The sequence below is a fragment of the Dryobates pubescens genome, chromosome 25 (genome assembly GCF_014839835.1).
Source record: "Dryobates pubescens isolate bDryPub1 chromosome 25, bDryPub1.pri, whole genome shotgun sequence".
Lineage (NCBI taxonomy): Eukaryota > Metazoa > Chordata > Aves > Piciformes > Picidae > Dryobates > Dryobates pubescens.
The window spans coordinates 5691360-5714848 of NC_071636.1; the positions used below are offsets into that span (position 1 = coordinate 5691360).

The following is a 23489-nucleotide window of genomic DNA, read 5'->3' on the forward strand; positions in this document are numbered from 1 at the left end:
TGGTTCCAGGGATGGGGCATCAGCCACCTCTCTGGGCACCCTGGGCCAGGTTCTCACCATCCCCAATATCAAAATATCTCCCTTCTCTCCCTCTTTTAGTTTAAACCCTCACCCCTTGTCCTGTCACAATAGGTGCTGCTATCCCCAGCCTTATAGGCCCCTTTATAATGATCACTTCTTGTTTTCTTAGCAGTCTGGATGTATCAGAACTTGCAAAAGCAGCAAAGAAGAAGCTTCAGTCTGTAAGTACAACTTCTTTGTCCAGATGTGGCAAACTCAGCTTGGCAATGAAAGATGAAGTGCAATAATTCTTCTCTTCTACCCTTAGCTGAGCAACCACTTGTTTGAAGAGCTTGCCATGGATGTGTATGATGAAGTTGACAGGAGGGAAACAGATGCAGGTGAGTGAGGCCTTCTGGCAGGTCCATGAAGTACATTTGAACTGTTACATTGCACACAAGATGCAAATGCAGGTGTGCTTTCTGTTCAAAGTACTTTTGTGTTCACTGATGCCTGATAATGGCAGTTGCTTTGCCTTGCACTGTCTGAAGGTGACTTCAGCTGAACACATCTTGTGGTTTCTACAGAATAGAGAACCCTCTTGGGGGGTTGGAAATGTCCATCCTTTGACCTGATTGTGTTAGTGTTTGAAGCTGTGGTCTTTTATTCTGTGGGAAGAAACACTCTCAAGTCATACAGGAAGGTGATTCTCTTCTGGTTTGGTTTTTCTCCCTCTCTCTTCCTTGAGCAGTTTGGCTTGCCACTCAGAATCACAGTACACTTGTGACAGAGACCACAGTGGTCCCTTTTCTTCCTGTAAATCCTGAGTATTCCTCAACCAGGAATCAGGTAGGCAGTCTTGTTAATGCTGTAAAACTACTTGTATTTGTGATTGCTATTTCTTTGCTGTGCTTTGCTACTGAAGGTTTGTTGCATCTACTCATGGCAGGGGGGTTGGAACTAGATGATCCTTGTGGTCCCTTCCAACCCTGACTGATTCTATGATTCTACTTAGTATAGAAGTTAAAATAGTTTCCTGTTCCCCCTGTCCTGAAGCTTGCAGCTGGGGGATTTAAATCACACTTTCCACAGCTAATGGGAAAGATGTTGAGATGCTGGAAGGTGGCCAGAGAAGGGCAAGAAAGCTGGGGAGGGGTCTGGAGCACAGCCCTGGGAGGAGAGGCTGAGGGATATGGGGTTGCTTAGCCTGGAGAAGAGGAGGCTCAGGGGAGACCTTCTTGCTGTCTGCAACTACCTGAAGGGAGGTTGTAGCCAGGTGGGGGTTGGGGTCCTTCACCGAGGCAAGCAGCAGCAGAACAAGAGGACACAGTCTCAAGCTGTGCCAGGGGAGGTTTAGCTGAATCTTAGGAAGAAGTTCTTCATAGAGAGAGATTGGCCATTGGGATGTGCTGCCCAGGGGCGTGGTGGAGTCCCCATCCCTGGAGGTGTTTAGGAAGAGCCTGGATGAGGCGCTTGGTGCCATGGTTGAGTTGATCAGATGGTGTTGGGTGAGAGGTTGGACTGGATGATCTCAAAGGTCTTTCCCAACCTGGTTAATTCTATTCTAATGCAATCAAATAATCAGCTGCCTGTAAGTGCTGTAGTCTGAGTTTCACTTGCAAACTCTGCTTTTCATCTGCTACATGATGGATTTTCTTTCTTTCCTGCACTCTTCTGCAATGTAGGGAAGGCAGAAGCTGGCCAGATTTAATGCCCACGAGTTTGCCACGCTAGTTATTGATATTTTAAGTGATGCCAAAAGAAGACAACAAGGGAATCCTCTTGCTGGCTCAAAAGGTGAGGTATTTCTGCTTGTGAGCTCTTCATCAATTCTGCAGCAGTTTAGTCAGTGCCCTAACCTCCTCCAGAAGCACTCTGTCAATGAAGAAAGATTTACACTGGATTTATAAATGAGAAGAACTAAATCATATGGCTGGCAGGCTGCTGCTAGGTTTAGGCCACCAAAATAACACTTGAGCACAGAGGATGTGCCTCTCAATGTGGGTGGATTTGTAACACAATTGAATGAAGTGGGGTTTGCCCAGTTGAGGAACATCTTTCTTAGGATGGTTGTGGGGTTTATGATAACTGGGTGATGTTTTCCAGGGTACTGCTGTATAGTGGTAGGGTGATGATTCTTTGGACTGGCAGCCAAGCCAGTGGCAGTGTTTCAGATTCTGCCTTTCCTGGCTGCTCTACCCACAGAGGCCTTTGCTGTAATTTAGATGCTCTTCAGCTTGTTGCTAATTTGCCTAAAAAAGTTATTATTTGCTGTATTTCTGGATGGATACCAAAGAGTACAAACAGCTGTGCCAACAGCCGAGTTGGAACCATGGTTCTCGCCGTGGTGATATGGAACAACATAGGCTAGGAACTGGCTGGAGGGGTGAGCCCAGAGAGTGGTGGTGAATGGTGCCACAGCCAGCTGGCAGCCAGGCACCAGTGGTGTCCCCCAGGGATCAGTGCTGGGCCCTGTGCTCTTTAACATCTTTATTGATGATCTGGACGAGGACATTGAGTCCAGCATCAGTAAGTTTGCTGACAACACCAAGCTGGGGGCAGGAGTTGATCTGCTGGAGGGTAGAGAGGCTCTGCAGAGGGACCTGGACAGATGGGCAGAGTCCAAGGGCATGAGATTGAACACATCCAAGTGGCAGGTTCTGCTCATTGGCCACAGCAACCCCATGCAGTGCTACAGGCTGGGGGCAGAGTGGCTGAGAGCAGCCAGGCAGAGAGGGACCTGGGTGGGGCTGGTCAATGGTAGGCTGAAAATGAGCCTGCAGTGTGCCCAGGCAGCCAAGAGGGCCAATGGCATCCTGGCCTGCATCAGGAACAGTGTGGCCAGCAGGAACAGGGAGGTCATTCTGCCCCTGTACTCAGCACTGGTCAGGTCACACCTTGAGTCCTGTGTCCAGTTCTGGGCCCCTCAGGTTAGGAAGGCTGTTGACTTGCTTGAGTGTGTCCAGAGAAGGGCAACAAAGCTGGGGAGGGGTCTGGAGCACAGCCCTGTGAGGAGAGGCTGAGGGAGCTGGGGTTGCTTAGCCTGGAGAAGAGGAGGCTCAGGGGTGACCTTATTGCTGTCTACAACTCCCTGAAGGGAGGTTGTAGCCAGGTGGGGGTTGGTCTCTTCTCCCAAGCAGCCAGCACCAGACCAAGAGGACACAGTCTCAGGCTGTGCCAGGGGAGGTTTAGGCTGGATGTTAGGAAGAAGTTCTATACAGATAGAGTGATTGCCCATTGGAATGGGCTGCCTGGGGAGGTGGTGGAGTCACCATCATTGGAGGTGTTCAGGAGGAGACTTGATGGGGTGCTTGGTGCCATGGGTTAGTTGATTAGGTGTTTGGATTGGTTGATGGGTTGAACGTGATGCTCTTGAAGGTCTCTTCCAACCTGGTTTATTCTATTCTATTCTAACACCTGAAAACCAGAAAATACCCCAAAAAATCTTCTCTAACTTGCAATGTTTTTCATTTGAATGTTGCCATCCCTTTGTCCAGCCACAGTCTGTTTGGGTTGGGATTTTTTTTTGTCCTGTTTTGCTTTGGTTTTTTCCCCCCTTATGTGAGTTTTTATTAAGCTGCTAAAACGTGCTTCTCACTTGCTTTAAGTTGCCTCAACACTTGCAGGAGAAGACAAAACCATAAAGCTTTTAATGTTTTGGCCAGGAATAATCCATACCTCTTTGGTGCATCTTTTTGCTGAATGCTGATCAAAACATTCTTAATCAAGCATCATTTGATAGAAGAAAGGATACTTTATTACAGCATGTCTTGTCTCTCTGGATGAAAATGTGGTTTGATTTATGGGGTTGGATTACTCTCTGCCCTTCCATTTCCTGACCAAACTCACTGGTGTCTTTTTATATGGGGTATGTTGACCTGCAGAGAATGTGGAGCTGATACTCAAGTCCCTCAGCAATCAACACAGCAGTGAGAGTCAGGATAATGACCAGCCTGATTATGACAGCGTTGCTTCAGATGAAGATACAGATCTAGAAACTAATGCAGCTAAATCAAATAGGCAGAAGGTAGGTTTGAACTATCCATGCACACCCCAAAATCTTGCTTCACTTCACTGCAGTGAAACTTTTCCTTTGTGAAGGGACCTCCCTGCCTTTAGGTAATTTTGATTAGTTTTCAGATTCATTTCAGAGCCATCAAGCAATCTGTGGACTTGAACCAAATTGAGTGTTGTGACTTCAGGGATTTGTATTGGAAAGTAAAGAGATTTAAGAAAGCAGCACATGCCACTGTGCATGTCTAGAGTTAAGATGCAGATACCACTGCAGAGATCCTAGAGTGGTTTGGATTGGAAGGGACCTTAAAGATCATCCAGTTCCAATCCCTCTGCCATGGGCAGGGACACCTCCCACTAGCCCAGGCTGCTCAAGCCCCCATCCAACCTGGCCTTGAACACCTCTAGGAAGGGGGCATCCACAACCTCCCTGGGCAGCCTGTGCCAGTGTCTCCCCACCCTCACTGGAAAGAATTTCTTCCTGATCTCCAGTCTAAATCTGGAATAATTGCATCTACCAAAGCACTCTTCATCAGTGGTTTCACAACCTGCTTCCTACTGAAGGACTACTCAGAGCAGATCAATAGTGATTGAGTGTTTTAAACCATTCCTGGAAATAATGCAGCATGGAAACAGGGTCCCTGGAGTAGGCTACCCACAGAGGTTGTGTAGTCTCTTTCCCTGGAGGGATTCCAAACCCACCTGGACATTGTGATCCTGGGCAGGCTGCTGTGGGTGACTCTGCTATAACAGAGGGCTTGGACTGGATGATATCCAGTGGTCCCTTCCAGCTCCTATGATTCTGTGATCCCCAGAGGTCCCTTCCAACTGCCACCATGCTGGGATTTTGGGATATAGTAAAAAAGGAGCAGTAAAGCTAGTAGTTCCAGTTTAATCTTCCCTGGTAGCATGCTGGCTGCTTAGTTAACCTGTCTTTTATGGCTTCCCAGTTCTTCATTGCATCATTAAATGCCTGTGAAAGACTACTGTGTCACTAAAATGCTGAGGCAAGTGTTTTGATGTTGTTTGGCATCAAATTGCTTTTATATTGGACTAAAATTGTTGTAATGAATGGATCTTTCTCAACTGAACTTAATTTGCACCCTGATCCCTTCAAAGTACAGAAAAAGCTGTTGAAATCTCCCTATCTTGTGTTGTCCTGGTAATCTTTCTCAGTGGTGTAAGTGTGGTTCTTCTCCTGTTCACAGAGCCTGGACTCAGACTTGTCAGATGGACCAGTGACAGCCCAGGAGTACATGCAAGTTAAAAATGCTCTGGTGGCTTCTGAGGTCAAGATTCAGCAGCTAATGAAAGTGAACATCAACTTGAGTGATGAGCTGAGGATCATGCAGAAAAAGGTAACAGGCACCACAGTCTAACCCCTTCATCTCCTGAGTATTTGAAGTTGATCAGACTAAAACTGAAGATGCAATAACCTTCAGAAGGATAAGGTAGAGCTATATTGTTTACAGTAAGAGTTGCTATGCCTGGATAGCCTTATACAGAAAGAACACTGACCATTTTGTGCTAAAATCCTGAATTCAAAGCTCCAAACCCTCAGTTTAGAAGCCCAGCCTTCTGATTCTTACAGAGACACATCAGCAGCTTGTTGAATGCTTTGCCAGTGTTCTGGTGAACAGAGATTTTTGTGGGCTAAGGAAGGATTTTTCAGGTGGTTAAGATTTTGCTCTGAGTTTACCAGAAGCTGCTCCCCAAACATACTTACAAAAATGTGGAAGAAGTTTGGAAGGAGGAGCCTATAAAAATTGATAAATCCATTTAAATTGCCTCTAGTATCAAAAGTTAAAGGGGTGGCTTGGCTGCTGGCTGATCCTCACATTGTAAGGCTTGGTGCACCTCACTACAGAGCACACAGAACGAGAAGGAAAAGCATAAATGATGTTGACAGAATCCTGCACTTCATTGTTGGGGTCTGGAAGGTGCTTTAGGCAAAAGAGGAGTGTTTGATAGAGGTAATGTTGTCAGAGGTTCACATGATGCCAAAGTCAATGTAAATAGGAACTAAGCAATTTGCTGGTTAAAAGGCCATCAGCTGCTTGGAGTATTTGACTTGAGTCCTATCAGAGAATTGCTGATAGTGAGATTTGTCCATCTCTTCTTTCTTCCTCCCAGTCACTCCATCCCAAAAAAGCCATCATAATTGTTACATTTTTAACCCCCCACACACAGAGAATCATTAAAAAGCTGTACAACAATTTCTTGTTGGCATCTCAGAAAGCAAACACTTAATTTTCCTAAGCTCAACTCTCCTCTTGCTTCGCAGAGCAAGCTCCAGCTCTCTTTGTGCTGCCTCTGCTGTAGTTCTGTGCTGTAGTTCTGGCATGCTCACAATTCATGGGCTTTATGTTAAAGTCCTCTTAAAGTTTTGGCTGCTGAAGTGGATCACTTTTGCTTGAATATCTGCTTAGTTTGCAGTCCTTCCCCACCTCTCCCAGTCTCGTTGTACCACATGGTTCATGTGCCAGTACAGCCAGGCTGGAAGGAAATGGCTTGTGTGGGGTGTTTTAGCTCCAACATCCAGTTTTAGGATCTAAACTAGCTGGGATCCTGCTGGAAATCAGAATGTAAATATTTCCAGCTCTGGCTGTGGATGTTTCTATGCTTGAGCTAAGCAACTTAAGTAGATTTTGAAGAAGAAATCAAGCTGGTAAAGCAGCCAAGCATGTGTTGTACAGTGTTCTTTTGATGCTTGCTGTTAGAAGAGCAAAGTCCTAGTATCACAGAATGGGTTGGGTTGGAAGGGTCCTTAAAGATCCCCTAGTTCCAACCCTCCTGCCATGGGCAGGAACACCTTCCTCTAGACTGGGTTGCTCAAGGCCCCATTCAACCTGGCTTTCAACACTTCCAGGCTTGGAGCCTCCATAACCTCCCTGGGCAACCTTTTCCACCCTCCTGGGGAAGAATTTCCTCCTGACGTCTAATCTAAATCCTTCTTCCAGTTCAAAGCCGTCACCCCTCGTCCCGTCACTGTTAAACAGTGCTAAACAGTCCCACTGCTAAACATTTCTTTCAGCTCCAAACCCTGCAGAGTGAAAATACCAACCTCAGAAGACAGGCTACAACCAATATCTATCAGGTCCAAAGTGGTTCTGAGTACACAGACCCTAGCAACAATTCTTCTCTAAAGCGACGCCCGTCTGCACGGGGCAGCAGACCCATGTCCATGTACGAGACCGGCTCGGGTCAGAAGCCCTACCTGCCCATGGCAGAGGTCACCTACCCAGAGGAGAGCATAACCAGGCTGCAGCCTTTCCCTCCACATGTAAGTAAAACTGCTGGTGCTTCTGCATTTCGCTTCGTAGTTGGCTTTGCTGTTCCATCTCTGCTCTTTCACCAAAGCTGCTCAGCTCTCTGCTCCAGGACACAGTCTCAAGCTGTGCCAGGGGAAGTTTAGGCTGGATGTTAGGAAGAAGTTCTTCCCAGCAAGAGAGATTGGCCATTGGAATGTGCTGCCCAGGGAGATGGTGGATTCACAATCACTGCAGGTGTTTAGGAAGAGACTGGATGAGGCACTTGGTGCCATGGTTTAGCTGATTAGATGGTGTTGGGTGATAGGTTGGACTGGATGATCTCAAAGGACTTTTCCAACCTGCTTAATTCTATTTTTCTATTTTCTGTTCTAACATGAGGCAACAGTGTGCCCAGGTGGCCAAGAAAGCCAATGGCATCCTGGCCTGTGTCAGGAATAGTGTGGCCAGCAGGAGGAGGGATGTCATTCTGCCCTGTACTCAGCACTGGTTAGGCCACACCTTGAGCACTGTGTCCAGTTCTGGGCCCCTTGGTTTAGGAAAGATGTTGAGGTGCTGGAAGGTGTCCAGAGAAGGGCAACAAAGCTGGGGAGGGGTTTGGAGCACAGCCCTGTGAGGAGAGGCTGAGGGAGCTGGGGTTGCTTAGCCTGGAGAAGAGGAGGCTCAGGGGAGACCTTCTTGCTCTCTGCAACTCCCTGAAGGGAGGTTGTAGCCAGGTGGGGGTTGGTCTCTTTTCCCAGGCACCCAGCACCAGAACAAGAGGACACAGTCTCAAGCTGTGCCAGGGGAGGTTCAGGCTCAAGGTGAGGAGAAAGTCCTTCCCAGCAAGAAAGATTGGCCATTGGAATGTGCTGCCCAGGGAGGTGGTGGAGTCACCATCCCTGGAGGTGTTTAGGAGGGGCCTGGCTGAGGCACTTGGTGCCATGGTTTAGTAGTTGATTAGATGGTGTTGGGTGATAGGTTGGACTGCATGATCTCAAAAGTCTTTTCCAACCTGGTTAGTTCACCTCCAGCCTAAACTTCCCCTGGTGCAGCTTGAGACTGTGTCCTCTTGTTCTGGTGCTGGTTGCCTGGAGAAGAGACCAACCCTCACCCTGGCTACAACCTCCCTTCAGGTAGTTGTAGAGAACAATAAAGTCTCCCCTGAGCCTCCTCCAGCCACAAGGATTCAGCACTGATGTGTTCACACTGTTGATGTGAGCCAACACACACCAGTGCTTATTCAAGTTAATTGCTTTGTTGATCATTATAGGTTGCCCCATGGGCAGGAATATGGGGCACTGGTGGGGTTTTTTTTAGGCACTTACTTAACATTTGTGGATTTGTATTTCCTTCCAGGTAATTAAAACCTATTTGGAAGTTTAACTTTTTTATTACCTGGCACGAGGGAGAGCAAACATTCCCTCCACAGTCCAAAGAAGACAGCTGAGGGCACCAGGGAATCAGCACAGGGTTTCCCCTGCCTTCAGTTGCTAAGGCCTTCAAATGTGGGTCACTGCCAGTGTTATTGGCATATTGATTTAGCAGGCAGGTCTGGCAGCAAGAAACATCCTCACTTGTATGTGGCGTGGCGGTGCTTTGTGTAGCTCCTTCTGCCACTTGATTTGAAACTGGGGTGGAGAGAGTGGTTGTGCAGCATTGCTTTCTTCTGTGGAGCTAACTCACTGGGGTGTGTGGGGAATGCATTTTATTCTCTCTGGAATTCAGCACCCCTGGAGCATCAATGTTGGGATTGTCTCGAAGCGCAGAGGATTTTGAAGGCATGAAGTCCACTCGGGTTTAGCCACCCTTAGAAGCAAAAAAGAAGTCCTCCTTGCTTTGGCATCTCCCTGATTATAAGATTGTTCCTTTCTATTAATGAATTAATTGACTAGTTGGTTTGTGGTTTGGTTTGGGGGAGGGTTTTGTTTGTTTGTTTTTCCCCAGTGTTTTGTTTTGTTTTTTCTCTCTCCCATTTTTAGATCGGGAGGAGTGCGTTTGTGACCTCCTCTTCATCTCTACCTTCCTTCCCCTCCACGCTTTCCTGGTCAAGGGATGAAAGCACACGAAGGGTTAAGTACCATCCCAATCGGTCTCTTCTTCCCTGGAGGAGGTGGCAGTCTCCCTGGAAGCCATCCTGCCTCTGTCTTCTCCTCTTTTACGCTGGCTCCGCTCCCGCTTGCACCGAGCGGTATCTCATCGCGCTCCCGTTTCTTCCTCCACGTGCTGTGGACACTTGGCTCCTCTCTAACTTCACAGTGGCTGAAATCTTTAGCATTTAACACCATGCACAGCTACTCCAGGTCACTTACTCAGCTGTGTAACAGCCCAAAGACAAGTTGGTTGCTGATATTTCCTAAAGCCAACGTAACTCTTCCTCCTGACTAAACCACACTGCATGAGGCATCTGGAGCTCACCGGGTCCTACCTTGGAAGCCTGCTTTCTTTTGGGGGCTGTCAGCTTGCACCAATCCAAATTGGTACTGATTGACCAACTTATCTTCACTTATTGACTGTTTATCTTACAGTTCATAGAATGGTTTGGTTTGGAAGGGACCTTACAAGATCATCCAGTTCAAAACACCCCTGCCATGGGCAGGGACACCTTCCACTAGCCCAGGATGCTCAAGGTCCTATCCAGCTGGGCCTTGGAATGCCTCCAGGGAGGGGGCATCCACAACCTCCCTGGGCAACCTGTTCCAGTGTCTCACCACCTTCACTGTAAAGAATTTCTTCCTAATCTCCAGTCTAAATCTCCCCTCTTCCAGCTCAAAGCTATTGCCCCTCATCCTATCACTACAAACCCTTGTAAAAAGTCACTCTCCAGCTTTCTTGTAGGCCCTTTCAGGTGTTGGAAGACCACTATAATGTCTCCCTGGAGTCTTAGTACTGCTTGACCAAGTTACCTTTATTTGTTTACCATTTATCTTGCAGATGCTCATTATTGTGTTTGAAGCAAGCTCTTCAAGCACCCAAACTTCATGTTGCCCACTGACACATTTAGTCTCAGCAGCCTGCTTTCTGCTGACCTGGACAGAAGAAGCCTGGATGGGCTTGGGAATTGGTTTTAGCAAGACTCATTTCAGGGCAGGATTCAAGACACTTGAGAGTGTATAATGCTTCTGTGGGTGTTCCACCAGGACCTGCTAAACTTTGTTCTTAGCTACAGTCCTGACTCTAGGAACATTTGCAATGTTACCAAGAAACATCAGACACATTCCCTAAGCTTTTGTGATTCCATCTTAAACCTGGTCTTAAATCTGTTTGCTAGAATTGAGCACCCCTCCACCTTGGGAGAGGACCCATTTAACAGGGTGAAGAGTTGATAGAAACTGTCTGTGACAGCTTCTTTTTAGGCTAGATGTTATTTGGGATCCATCAACTAGTTCCAAAGAAGGGAAAAGCACATTGCATTTGCAGCTCTAGAATAACATCCATTTTGGGCTGTGACTGAAGTCACAGCCCCTGGACAGGTCCAGCTTGACAGGTCCCAGATTAATGAAGGCAAGAGGTGAGCAGCAGTGTGGCTTCTACCCTGCTGTTTGACCAGCCTGAGCTACCAGTTTGTACTGCTTGCAGAAAGCACCTTCCAGCAGGGTGAGTTGAGGCTGTTTTGAGGCCTTGCTCAGACTAAATCTCTTAAGCTCTGAAGCAAACACCAATGCAAGACCCTTTGGGCTGGTTCTAGATGTTGATGTCTCATCTCTTAGATAACAGTGAACAGCTGAATTGGGTTGAATTGAGCTGGAGTTAATTCTCCTCACAGCATCTTTCTAGTCCCCTTTTGTGGTAGCACACGTTCAAGACTTAAGCCTTGCTTACTTCTGTGTTAAACCTTTCTGAGCTGAAGCTTGAGAGGGAAACTTTTGCATTTCTCTGTCAGACTGAGCTGATTTTGCAAAGATCTTTCAAGAAAAGCTCTCTTTCTGCTCTGCTCTTTCTGTGTGGTTCAGGTAGTGAAGCTGGTGCCATCTTGTTCCATTTCTTGGGGCAAGCATCAGAGCATTGCCTGATGCTTTGTCCTCCTCTATACATCTGGGAAAAAGGAGAGATCAGACCCAATGGGCCTCACCTGTTCTCAGTTTGGTCTTCTACCCTCCTCTCAGCCTCCCATCTGCAATGGGCTCAAAGTCTGGAGCTATTGGTTCTGTTTGGCCATCACCCCACAACGGGCCTCCTGCCATCACTTTAGTCTCCTCTCTTTGTTTTGCCTTTCCCATTGTGTTAGTCCTCACCCTTCATTTTGGTCTCCCATGGTTTGGTGGGCTCCCCGTGCCTAGGTCAGCTCTGTGGTCACACTCTCATACTAGATTTGGCCTCTACCCTCGCTTAGTTCAACCTTCCTCCTTGTGCTGGGCCTCAAATTTCAGCCTCCCATGCTCAGTTTGGTTTCCAGTCTATGTTCACCTTCCCAAGCTGTGGCTCTCGAGCTGGTGGGGCCATGCCAGCAGTACCCAGGGCCTTGGGTACAGGCTGGCAGCAGGAGCCTGGCACAGGGCGGGAGGACCCAGCAGGCCCCAGGGTAGCAGCTGGCGCTGGGCTGCACATGGGGCTTGCTCTCAGCACATGGTGTTGGCATGGCTTGGGCTCCTCTTCCCTGTGGGACACTCAAACAGATCTGTGTTCTTTGCAGGCCTCAAAGCTGGAGAAGCAGAGCAGCGTGTCCGAGAGCGACTATGACAACCCCACCACCCCTCTGGAGATGGAGGAGACTGGGTAGGTGCCACGGAGCTGAGGCCGCGGTGCCGCTGCGCTGCTGGCACAGCCGGTTCTGCCCCTCAGGACACACCTCTGGTGTGTTCCTTTGCAGGTCAGGCAGGAAGGCCCGTCAGAGGAGTGTCATTTGGCAAGGGGAGGGATCCATCCCTGAAGACAGCGACACAGCCCCCAGCTCCAGCCTGCCCAGTACGGAGGATGTGATTCGCAAAACCGAGCAGATCACCAAGAACATTCAGGAGCTGCTGCGAGCGGCGCAGGAGAACAAGCATGACAGGTATGCTGTGAGGGGCTGGGAAAGCCCTGGGCTTTGGGAGAGAAGGAAGGAAACTCCTCAGGTGTTTGCAGGAGTGTAGCCACCACCCCTGTGCTGGAGAAGCTGGTTTCACACCTACGCCACTTGTAGGTCTGTGGGGTTCCCGCAGTGAGCAGCACAGGAGGTGGGAACAGCAGGTCCTGTCCAAAAAGCCAGCCCAGCCCCCTGCAAGTGGGCTCTGCCTGCCCTGCCCACAGCTGGCACAAGGATGAGAAGCAAAGCACTTGTGAAGTCCTGCTGCAAGATGGGTCTTGGTTTAGATAGAAATCAGAGAGCTTGGTGTAAGCTTCTCTTGGATCTTCAGACCTCCATGGCCTTAGAAGCCATCCCGTAGAGGTGTGATAGGAACACCAAGTCTGGTTCAGGAGCAGTGAGCAAAGGCAGGGGGAACTTGGCTTTCCTATTGACATATTGGTACAGATGATGTACCAGCTAAAGCTGGTTTGATCTGTTGGGTTTAGAGACAGCTGGGTAAGCAGGAGCCTGTTCCTCAGCACATCAGGTTGCACACAGCTTCACCTCCCTTCTGGCCCAATGCAAGAATTTCAGACTAGCCATGAGCGAGTAGAAGTGATCCTGCCCTTGGCTGCTCATCAGCACAACAGAAGACTGGCAATAAGAGTTACATCTTCCTAAGTGTGGAGATGTTTTGGGTCAGGAACAGCTTTGGTCTCCAGAAGAGGTGAAGCTGCAGGCTGGCAGCTCTCACCTCCCACCCCACACTCTGCGTCCAGCTTTGCTGGTGAGAAGCAGCTGATGATTTATGTTGAGCCCTCGCTTCCTGCCCTGCCGAGAGAAGTGCACAACAATGGGGCCACTTCTGTGTTTTTTCCTTCTTGGCCTCTTCTATTTTTAGAAGGGACAGCTCATGGCCTCTCCCTCTCCCTCCTCACAGCCAGTTCCAACATGTTTGGGCTGAGCTCCTTGCTCTTCTCCACAACCTTTGCCACTGATCCCTCGTTGCTTGTTTCTCGCGGAGCTCCAGCAGGAGCTTTAAAGGAGTTTGATTTTGAAGCACTTCCCAGTTTGCAGTATTCAGACTATATATTTCTTTGAAATCACTGGGAGAACCAGTGCAGCACACCCAGCTCTTGCTGGTAAAGAGATTTTTAAACAACCTGGTCTGTTCTTTTTTGTGGTCTGTTTTGTTTCTCTTCTGTCCCATGTGTGGAGTAGGGAGCTTGCCAGCACTTCAACAAGTGTAATCTCACACAGCACTGCGCTGTGAAGCTGATGATCTTTGTTTTCCTGTTCCCTGGCTTTGTCTCAGTGGGCTTAGGACACACAGGAGATGGAGGGGGTTGGTTCCACCCTTCCCTGCCTGCAGTGCTTCCTTAAAATGGGATACTTAAGGTGGTGCTGGGAACCTTGTAGATGAAAATCACACACTGCATAGATAATAGCAGAGTAATGAAATGGTGCAAGAGTATCATTTATTAATGAAACATCTTCTTCCTTTTTTCTTTTTTTTTCCTCTTGCTTTCTGCTCCTTTTCCTGTGCTCACCTGGCCAAGTAGGCCATTAGCTCGTGCAGGAGTGCTCAAGCTCAGAGGGAGCCTCAGCTGCTCCAGCACACGGGTTCCCTGGGCTGAGAGCGCCCCCCTGCAGCCCCTGACCACCCAGCAGCCCAGTCCAGCCTCCTGGTACTCTGGCCTCTGTCCCTGCCTCCCAGGCACAGTGTCCTTTCTCTTCCTTTCTGCTGCCTCCACTCCCTCAGGCACCATCCACACACAGGGGTCATTGAAGGCCATGCATGAAATGCTTTGGGTGAGGACAAAACTGCAGAGCTCTCCTACAGGGAGCTGGAGATCTGAGGTGTTGCCCATTCCATTGGGTCACCCAGTGTTGATTTAACAGGGAACAGAAGCACAGAATTTCATGGGGAACTGGAACTGTCTCTTGTGGAAGAGATTCTCCTGGCTCTGTTCTGTCTATTGCCCATCAAGACAAATGGGTCAGCCAAGACAGAATAGGACATCCAGCAGCACAAAGTGTGGTTGCTGCTTCTGAGCAGCCACCAGAAGTTTCACATCTCCCAACATGGGACACTTGACACCTGACAGCTTAGTTCTCAGCTCTTTGTACAGCTGGGCATGTGAAATGAGACCATTTGTGCCTTGAGTCAGTGAAAAGGGATGTGTGCTTATCTGGTACCCTCCAACCTGACCTAATTTTTGGTTATTAATGCCTAAAATAAAATGAACTTTAAGTGAGATGTGCTTTAAAACAACTTCCCAACCTCTAAGCCAGCTGTTTCTGCCAGTGACAGACATCAGGACAGGAGGAGGTTACCACAAGGTGCTGCTCATGATGGATTCTTTTATCTAAGCTGTCACTGCTTGAAGGTCTTCCTCCTGTCTCACTGTCTGTTCACTCACAAATGTGTCAGCTTATTTCATGAGCTCACAGTGAGTGAGTAGACTCTAAAGCCCTTCCAGCCACTCTGAACCTTGCAGCTCACCTGGAGAACATGCCATGACAAGCTATCATTGAGCATGGTCTCTGTCATTTGAGGTGTTCTTGGGCTTTTCTCTGGCATGCCAGTGAAGAAACCTAATCAGCAAACTGGCTCTTTAATGAGCTGAGGTGCTGCTCAGTGTGGCTTGCAGGGAGCAACTAAATTGTTAACTCAGTAGCAGAATGGGAATTACAGTCAAAGAATGGTTTGGGTTGGAAGGGACCTTAAAGTTCATCCAATTCCAACCCCCTGCCACGGGCAGGGACACCTCCCACTAGAGCAGGCTGCTCAAGGCCTGCATCCAATGTCCCAGTGTCTCCCCACCCTCACTGGAAAGAATTTCTTCCTAATCTCCAGTCTCAGTCTCCCCTCCTTCAGCTCAAAGCCACTGCCCCTTGTCCTGTCACTACAAGCCCTTGTGAAAAGTCCCTCCCCAGCTCTCCTGCAGCCTCCTTCAGCCTTCTCTTCTGCAGGCTGAGCAGCCCCAACTTTCCCAGCTTGTCCCTATAGGGGAGGTGCTCCAGCCCTCTGACCATCTTCTAGGCTTCCTTTGGACTCACTCTAGCAGTTCCATGTCCCCCTTGTGTTGGAGGCCCCAGAATTGGCCCCAGTATTCCAGGCAGGGTCTCAGGGGAGCAGAGTAGAGGGGGAGAATCACCTCATTCATCCTGTCGGTCAACTTAGGAGACTTTTTTTTTCCCCACTATCAGTTGATTGGGAAGAATTCATGTGATTTGAGACCTACAGAAAACAGTCCTTTTGAGAGCAGTTTTCCTGCATTGCCAGAATGACCCCAGTGTGCTGCTTCTGTCTCAGTGCATTTGCAAGTGACCTGGTTTTGCACCTTTGCTGTTGCCAGATGACTGCACGAACCCTGACTGGAGGGGGTTGGGTTTGGGGGTGGGTTGTTTCTGCTTGGAGGGGCAATGATCCACCATAATCTACTGAGGCTGAATATTTCTCTTGAATGCTTTCTGATATTTTGATGGTTGGGGGTTTTTTTTGTTTGCTCAAGATGGAATCACTTCAATGAACTTTAAACTAAAACTTGAGTCTCTGAAGCATAAAAATGAAGTTGAAACTTTCAACGGCTCACACTAACAGCACTTCACAGCAGCTTCTTGTAAATGGGTTGAAGGATCTATGAAGAGCAGACCAATTTTCATTTGGTATATTAACCAGAAGAGAAATCTATGAGTGCTGATGGGAGTCAGTTTTGTTAGTTAGTTAGGCCACACCTTGAGTCCTGTGTCCAGTTCTGGGCCCCTCAGTTTAGGAAAGATGTTGAGGTGCTGAAAGGTGTCCAGAGAAGGGCAACAAAGCTGGGGAGGGGTCTGGAGCACAGCCCTGGGAGGAGAGGCTGAGGGAGCTGGGGTTGTTTAGCATGGAGAGGAGGAGGCTCAGGGGAGACCTTCTTGCTCTCTGCAACTCCCTGAAGGGAGGTTGTAGCCAGGTGGGGGTTGGTCTCTTCTCCCAGGCAGCCAGCACCAGAGCAAGAGGACACAGTCTCAAGCTGTGCCAGGGGGAGGTTTAGGCTGGATGTTAGGAAGAAATTCTTCCCAGCAAGAGAGATTGGCCATGGGAATGTGCTGCCCAGGGAGGTGGTGGAGTCCCCATCCCTGGAGGTGTTTTAAGAAGAGCCTGGCTGAGGCACTTGGTGCCGTGGTTGAGTTGATTAGATGGTGTTGGGTGATAGGTTGGACTGGATGATCTCAAAGGTCTTTTCCAACCTGGTTAATTCTGTTCTATTCTAAAATTACTGAATCTGTAGCCTAAAACTCACCCATGGGGATGGTGATCAGTAGATTGGAGCGGCACATCTGTGAGCTGCTGTGTGAGAATCGTGTGCTGTTTGTTTGCTGTGTGTAAATGAATCCAAGAGTACTCTTGCTGTTCTCAAGTCACCTTCACCTGGTGTTTTACCTTTAGTTAAACTTTACCTACAGAGCAAGGTATGAATTCTGCACTGGAAGCTTGCCATATCCCCTTCTCCCAGGGCTGACCTTCCAGTTTGTGGGATGAGAAAGGGGAAATATGTGCACGGTGCTGCATTCCTGCCTTCAGCTGATCACGAGCTGATACAGGGCTGGAAAGAAATCTCCTTGCAACTGAGGTGTGTCCTCAGCAGGCATCTCTGCAACAAAATACAGCTGCCCCAGGGAGGTCTATGTTTGGTACACAGATTAGGAAGAAATCCTTTCCAGTGAGGGTGGAGAGACACTGGAACAGGTTGTGAATGCCTCTTCCTGGAGGTGTTCAAGGCCAGGTTGAAGGGGGCCTTGAGCAACCTGGGCTAGTGGGAGGTGTCCCTGCCCATGGCAGTGGGGCTGGACCTGGATGATCTTTAAAGTCCCTTCAACTTAAACCATTCTGTGAGTCACTCCACAGAGCTGAGAGCTGGTGGCTGGAAAGCTTTTGAAGGTGAAGCCTCAGATCTGGCTGCCAGCAGCTTGGAATACAGTTTTTGGGTTTGCTGTGTTTGGTAACTTAGGTACAGAGTGGCTTAGTGTTTGGGTTGGTTTTTTTTTAAGGCTTCTACTTAGTAACTTACAGATGGAAAATAATCACAGGAATGATCCTGCCCCTGTACTGGGCACTGGTGAGGCTGCACCTTGGATCCTGGGTTCAGTTTTGGGCCCTTGACTCTAAGGAGGACATCAAGGGGCTGGAATGGGTCCAGAGAAGGGCAACAAAGCTATCTGGAGAACAGGGCTGGTGAGGAACAGCTGAAAGAGCTGGGGTTGTTCAGCCTGGAGAAAAGGAGGCTGAGGGGAGACCTTCTGGCTCTCTCCAAGTGCCTGAAAGGAGGTTGCACTGAGGTGGGGTTGGTCTCTTCTTCCTAGTAACAGGTGACAGAATGAGAAGAAATGGCCTGAAGTGATGGCAGGGGAGGCTTAGGTTGGAGATTAGGAAAAATGTCAGGCAGTGGAACAGGCTGCCCAGGGAGGTGGTGGAGTCACCATCTCTGGAGGTGTTCAAGAAACTTGTGGACATGGTACTTTGGGAGAAGGCTTCATGGCCATGGTGGTGTTGGGTTGATGGTTGGACTCAACGATCTTAGAGATCTCTTCCAACCTACTTTTGACCTGATCTTTTTTTTTCCCCAAGCACCTCTGCATCCCCAGATTTTGTGTCAACATTCTCAAGCTGCAGACCCTGGCTTTCCTTTGTGCCTGACTCACACACAGCAGTTTGCTTGGGCATGCTCTGCCACACGTAACACTTAACACATGGTTGTGCATACACCAAACAGAACCCAGCTGAGCAATTGTCTGGACAATGGGAGACAAATTCCAGCATGTGAAGAGCTGGGGGAGGGGAAGGCTGGGAGATTCAGGCAGACAGATTAATGTGCAGTGAATATTCACAGGCATGCTTCCATAATTGCACCCAAACAGAGACTTAGTGGCAGTGAGTGGTGTAAATGGGTGTGGAGATTTGTTCCTTCAAACCAAATTTGATCAGAGAGAGTGGAACAGGGAGCTTGGGGATGCCCCCTCCCTTGAGGTGCTCAAGGCCAGCTTAGCAACCTGATCTAGTGGGAGGTGTCCCTGCCCATGGCAGGGGGTTGGAAGTAGATGATCTTGAAGGTCCTTTCCCACCCAAACCATTCTGTGGTTCGATGAAGGAGGGAAACTGAAGGAATCGTTTCGGCTTTTCCTGAACTCACGCAGTTCTACACCGACCTGTGCTGAGCTGACACTGAAAGCCACCACCTTGTGTGTGGCACCAGCTCTTTTTGGTTGCCTATAAAGATAGTTTTTTAGAGTGTGCAGGGGGGTTGGTTAGTTGTTTGGAGAGGAAGAGGCAATAACTAATGAGAGTGAAGAGGAGAGGGGAGCCTTTTTGTGATGAATAATCCACTGCGTCTTTCTGCAGCTATATACCGTGCTCCGAGAGAATACATGTGGCAGTGACAGAAATGGCAGCCTTGTTCCCAAAAGTAAGTACCTTCCAGGCATTAAAATGAGGCATTTTATATCTGAGGGCTGGGTGTCAAGAGGGGAGGGGGACAGGCTCTGCTCAGTTGCACCCTGTCATAGGTCAAGGGGTAAAGGATGTAAACTACAGCGCAGGAGGTTCCGCCTCGGCATGAGGAGCAACTTCTTCACTGTGAGGGTCACAGAGCACTGGAACAGGCTCTCCAGGTTCCACCTCGACATGAGGAGGAACTTCTTCACTGTGAGGGTCACAGAGCACTGGAACAGGCTCTCCAGGTTCCACCTCGACATGAGGAGGAACTTCTTCACTGTGAGGGTCACAGAGCACTGGAACAGGCTCTCCAGGTTCCACCTCGACATGAGGAGGAACTTCTTCACTGTGAGGGTCACAGAGCACTGGAACAGGCTCTCCAGAGAGGTTGTGGAGTCTCCTTCTCTGGAGACTTTGAAGACCCATCTGGATGTGTTCCTGTGTGACCTGCACTAGATTCTATGGTCCTGCTCTGGCAGGGGGGTTGGACTCAATGTTCTCCAAGGTTCCTTCCAACCCCTAACACCTTGTGACCCTGTGATTTTTGGCCTCTTTGCTCCTTGGTAGATTTCCCTTTGGTAAATGAAACCCAAAAGCTGAAGGTAGGGAGAAGTGAGCCAAGTGTTTGGCACATCTTTTATTTCTTAGTCTGACAATTGGGAAGGGTTAATCTGGGAATAACCTGTGAGTGGGGCCAGACTCTTCAGTGGTGCCCAGCAACAGGACAAGGAGCAGTGGGCGCAAACTGGAACCCAGTTCCATCTGAACAGGAGGAGAAAATTCTTTGGTGTGAGGGTGATGGAGCCCTGGAGCAGGCTGCCCAGAGAGGTTGTGGAGTCTCTGTAGAGATTCCAAGCCTGCCTGGATGTGTTCCTGAGTGACCTGCTTTAGGTGACCCTGCCTTGGCATGGGGTTTGGACTGGATGATCTCCAGGGGTCCCTTTCAACCCCTAAATTGTATGACTCTCTGATCTGCAGCATGGAGACATCAGGACAGGTCATTGTGCCCCTGTGCTCGGTGCTGATTAGGCCACACCTTGAGTCCTGTGTCCAGTTCTGGGCCCCTCAGTTTAGGAAAGATGTTGAGTTGCTGGAAGGTGTCCTGAGAAGGGCAACAAAGCTGGGGAGGGGTCTGGAGCACAGCCCTGGGAGGAGAGGCTGAGGGAGCTGGGGTTGCTTAGCCTGGAGAAGAGGAGGCTCAGGGGAGACCTTCTTGCTCTCTACAGCTCCCTGAAGGGAGGTTGTAGCCAGCTGGGGGTTGATCTCTTCTCCCAGGCAACCAGCACCAGAACAAGAGGACACAGTCTCAAGCTGTGCCAGGGGAAGTTTAGGCTGGAAGTGAGGAGAAAGTTCTTCCCAGAGAGAGTTGTTAGCCATTGGGATGTGCTGCTCAGGGAGGTGGTGGAGTCCCCATCCCTGGAGGTGTTCAAGAGGGGATTGGACGTGGCACTTGGTGCCACGCTTTAGTAGTCATGAGGTGTTGGGTGCCAGGTTGGAGTGGATGATCTTTGAGGTCTTTTCCAACCTTGGTGATTCTGTGATCTCTGGATGCCCCTCCAGACAGCAGAGCCCTAGCAGCAGAAGTTTCGCGTGGAGCAGCGCTCGCGAACCCCCAGTGGAACGCGATCCCCCAGCGGTTTGCGCCGCCCTCCGGGTGTCCCCTCACCTTCTTTTCCTTCCCCAGAAACCCAAATCCGAGCTGGTAAGGACTTCTTTGCGCCTGCTGACATCTAGTGCCTACAGACTCCAATCTGAGTGCAAAAAAACCCTTCCTGTGGAGGCCTGCCCCACCACGGACATCCAGCTGGTCACCCAGCAGGTCATCCAGTGCGCCTACGACATCGCCAAGGCTGCCAAGCAGCTGGTCACCATCACCACCAAAGAGAACAACAACTGACTCCCACTTGGCTTGCTGGGTTTGAAAAGGTTGGATTTCAGCTGTGGGTGTGGAACTGTTCACATACCTTATTTTTTTTGTAATGAGGACAAACTTAAAAAGGGGGCAAGAAACTTCTTGTTGGTTGGTTGGTTTGGTTTGGTTTCCTTTTGGGGGTTTTTTGTTGGGGTTGGTTGGTTGGTTCCCCCCTCCCCCCCCCCCCCCAAACCTCAGTATTATTTTTTTTGCATGTTTTTCTAACAATTTTATGATTAATTTAACCCACTGCCTTATTTTGTGCCTGTGTTGCCAGTTTAGTTACAGATAATAGCATGTTGCAGATAGCTGTGGAGCCAATACCCACCTTACCGGCGTTGTATCAAAGCTCTTGCTAGATGTCTCCCTGGGGCCGTGTCCTGCCTTCAGGTCTTGTTCACAGAGCTCCTGCTGACATCAGCTGCATGTGTCAGGGAGCAGAAATGTCACCTCTGCCTCTGTCCATCCTGGAGCCTCATGTGCCTTGATGCTGCTGACTGAGAATCGCAGAATCCCAGCGTGGTCAGAGCTGGAAGGAACCTCTGGAGATCATCCAGGCCAAGCTGGTGTTCAAGCAGGGGCACCCACAGCAGCTTGCCCAGGATCACAATGGCCAGGTGGGTTTGGAAGCTTTCCAGAGAAGGAGACTCCACAGCCTCTCTGGGCAGCCTGCTCCAGGGCTCCAGCACCTTCACAACAAAGAAGTTTCTACTCCTATTCAGATGGAACTTCCTGGGTACCAGTTTGTGCCTGTTGCCCTTTGTCCTGTCACTGGGCACCACTGAGAAGAGCCTGGCCCCTTCCTCTTGCCCCTCACCCTTTAGCTCTTGCTGAGCACTGATCAGATCCTTTCTCAGGCTGCTCTTTTCCAGGCTCAACAGCCCCAGGGCTCTCAGCCTTTCCTCCTCACAGAGATGCTCCAGGCCCCTCAGCATCTTTGGAGCCTCCACTGGACTCTCTCCAGCAGTTCCCTGTCTCTCTTGAACTGGGGAGCCCAGAACTGGACCCAGGACTGCAGATGTGGCTTCACTAGTGCAGAATAGAAGGGGAGGAGAATTTCCCTCCATCTGCTGCCCATGCTCTGTGTACCCCAGAAAATTATTGGCCTCCTTGGCCACGAGGGCACATTGCTGGCTCATGGGGAGCATGCTGCCCCCCGGCACTCCCAGGTCCTTCTCCCAGAGCTGCTTTCCATGGGGTCAACCCCTCCACTTGCCCTTGTTGATCTTCATGAGGTTCCTCTCCCCTCAACTCTCCAGCCTGACCAGTTGTCACAGTGGAAATGGGCACCAAAGGCTCCAGGACCTCAACTGCCATCAGCAGCAGGAAGATTGAGTGCAAGCTGAATATTATCTGTTCCCATATCAACTGTTGTGCAATAATACGTTTTTTAGTCTGCTAAAACCAATAGTAGCTGTGGGCAGCTGAGCTTCTTCCATGTAACTCTCCAAGGTCTTTGTCACTTTATCTGGGTGGTTGTATGTTGGTTTTTTTGGAAGGATTTTGCAACTCCATGGTTATTTCTTTTAGCTGTCACTATGCCATTAATCTAGGTGTTTGATGTTACTTTAGGGCATTAGTGGTTAAACTAAGAACCTTTTTGTTTCTGGTCAAAGCATTCATTGTTGAGTTTCCCTAGGGAATTTGTGTTTTGGTTTTGGTTGGTTTTTGGTTGTTTTGGTTTTTTTTTTTTCCTGCCATCTTCCAGGCATCATCTTGGTTGCAGCAGTGTTGCTCAAGATGCAGCTTCCCTAAAGGAACAACGGGAAAATGGGAAGTTAAGCGACGTGCCAGTGCGCCAGCAGCTGGGTCTGCCCGAGCACATCACCTCCGTACCTCAGCATACCCAAATGTGAAAAGGTTTCTTCTCTCCAGTGAGTTCTACTGCAGATCTTTCTAAATTGCACCATTGCCCAAGGAGGGTTACCCAGGCAGTGTTGCCTGGCAGGTGGATGGGTCACAGATGTCACTCAGAGGTTTTTGTTCACGGCCCGGGGTGGCTCAAGTCTGTGATTTCAAAGATGAGAGAATCCTGGCCCTCAGCACCACCTCTCTGTGGCTTTGAAACACCTCCAGGGATGGGGAAGTCAACAGGCTCCCTGAGCAGCCTCTTGCAGTGTTTTGAGAACCCTTTCAGTGAAGAATTTTCTTCTGACATCCAACCTAAACCTCCCCTGGTGCAACTTGAGGCCATTTCCTCTTGTCCTCTGCCTTGTTCTTTAGGAGAAGAGACCAACCCCCACCTGGCTTCAACCTCCTTTCAGGGAGTTGTAGAGAGCCAGGTAGTCTCCTCTCAGCCTCCTTTTCTTCAGGCTCAACACCCCCAGTTCCCTCAGCTGTTCCTCAGGAGTTCTCCAAACCTTTCACCAGCTTTGTTGCCCTTCTCTGAACGTGCTCCAGGGTCCTCAATGTCCTTTGTGGAGTGAGGGTCCCAAAACTTGAACCCAGTATTTGCAATGTGGCCTCACCACTGCCCAGTACAGGGGGCTAATCCCTGCCCTGCTCCCTGTTGCTGATCCAGGCCAGGATGCTGGTGGCCTCCTTGACCACCTGAGCACCCACTGGCTCACCTCCAGCTGGCTGTGAATGATGTTTAGGTGACAAATGAAGCAAAGTTCAGTGTTTGGTTCCTTTTCAAGTCACAGTGTTTGTATCTCTATATAAACACACAGTGCCATAACAGGCTTGGATTCCAGCTGTCATTAGCTCCCTTTTTAAAAGCACTGCAAGTTTTGAGGGACTGAAGGAATGGAGAAAGTAGATGACCACCCAGTAAATTCATGTTCTTCAGAGGGGGAATTTCATTTCCTTTCTGCACTTCTGAAGTTCAGAGCTGTCTCTAAACTCAGGGAA

The 23489-nt window shown here is 49.3% G+C and overlaps 1 protein-coding gene across 5 annotated transcripts in view; it reads left to right on the top strand.

The window, feature by feature from the left end:
* GIT2 (GIT ArfGAP 2) overlaps window positions 1-20778 on the top strand; it is a 34090-nt gene extending 13312 nt beyond the window's left edge. The window contains exons 9-20 of one of the 5 annotated variants that reach the window (XM_054173103.1): window positions 191-242; window positions 329-401; window positions 752-849; window positions 1686-1797; window positions 3885-4027; window positions 5223-5372; window positions 7049-7297; window positions 9245-9334; window positions 11896-11978; window positions 12073-12255; window positions 18632-18695; window positions 20409-20778. In XM_054173103.1, coding sequence (XP_054029078.1) covers window positions 191-242; window positions 329-401; window positions 752-849; window positions 1686-1797; window positions 3885-4027; window positions 5223-5372; window positions 7049-7297; window positions 9245-9334; window positions 11896-11978; window positions 12073-12255; window positions 18632-18695; window positions 20409-20621 — 1510 coding nt within the window. In that variant the 3' untranslated portion in view covers window positions 20622-20778. The remainder of the gene's footprint in view (window positions 1-190; window positions 243-328; window positions 402-751; window positions 850-1685; window positions 1798-3884; window positions 4028-5222; window positions 5373-7048; window positions 7298-9244; window positions 9335-11895; window positions 11979-12072; window positions 12256-18631; window positions 18696-20408) is intronic. The other 4 variants (XM_054173104.1, XM_054173106.1, XM_054173105.1 and 1 more) reach the window with 4 other exon arrangements.
* The last annotated feature ends 2711 nt before the right edge of the window (window positions 20779-23489 follow it).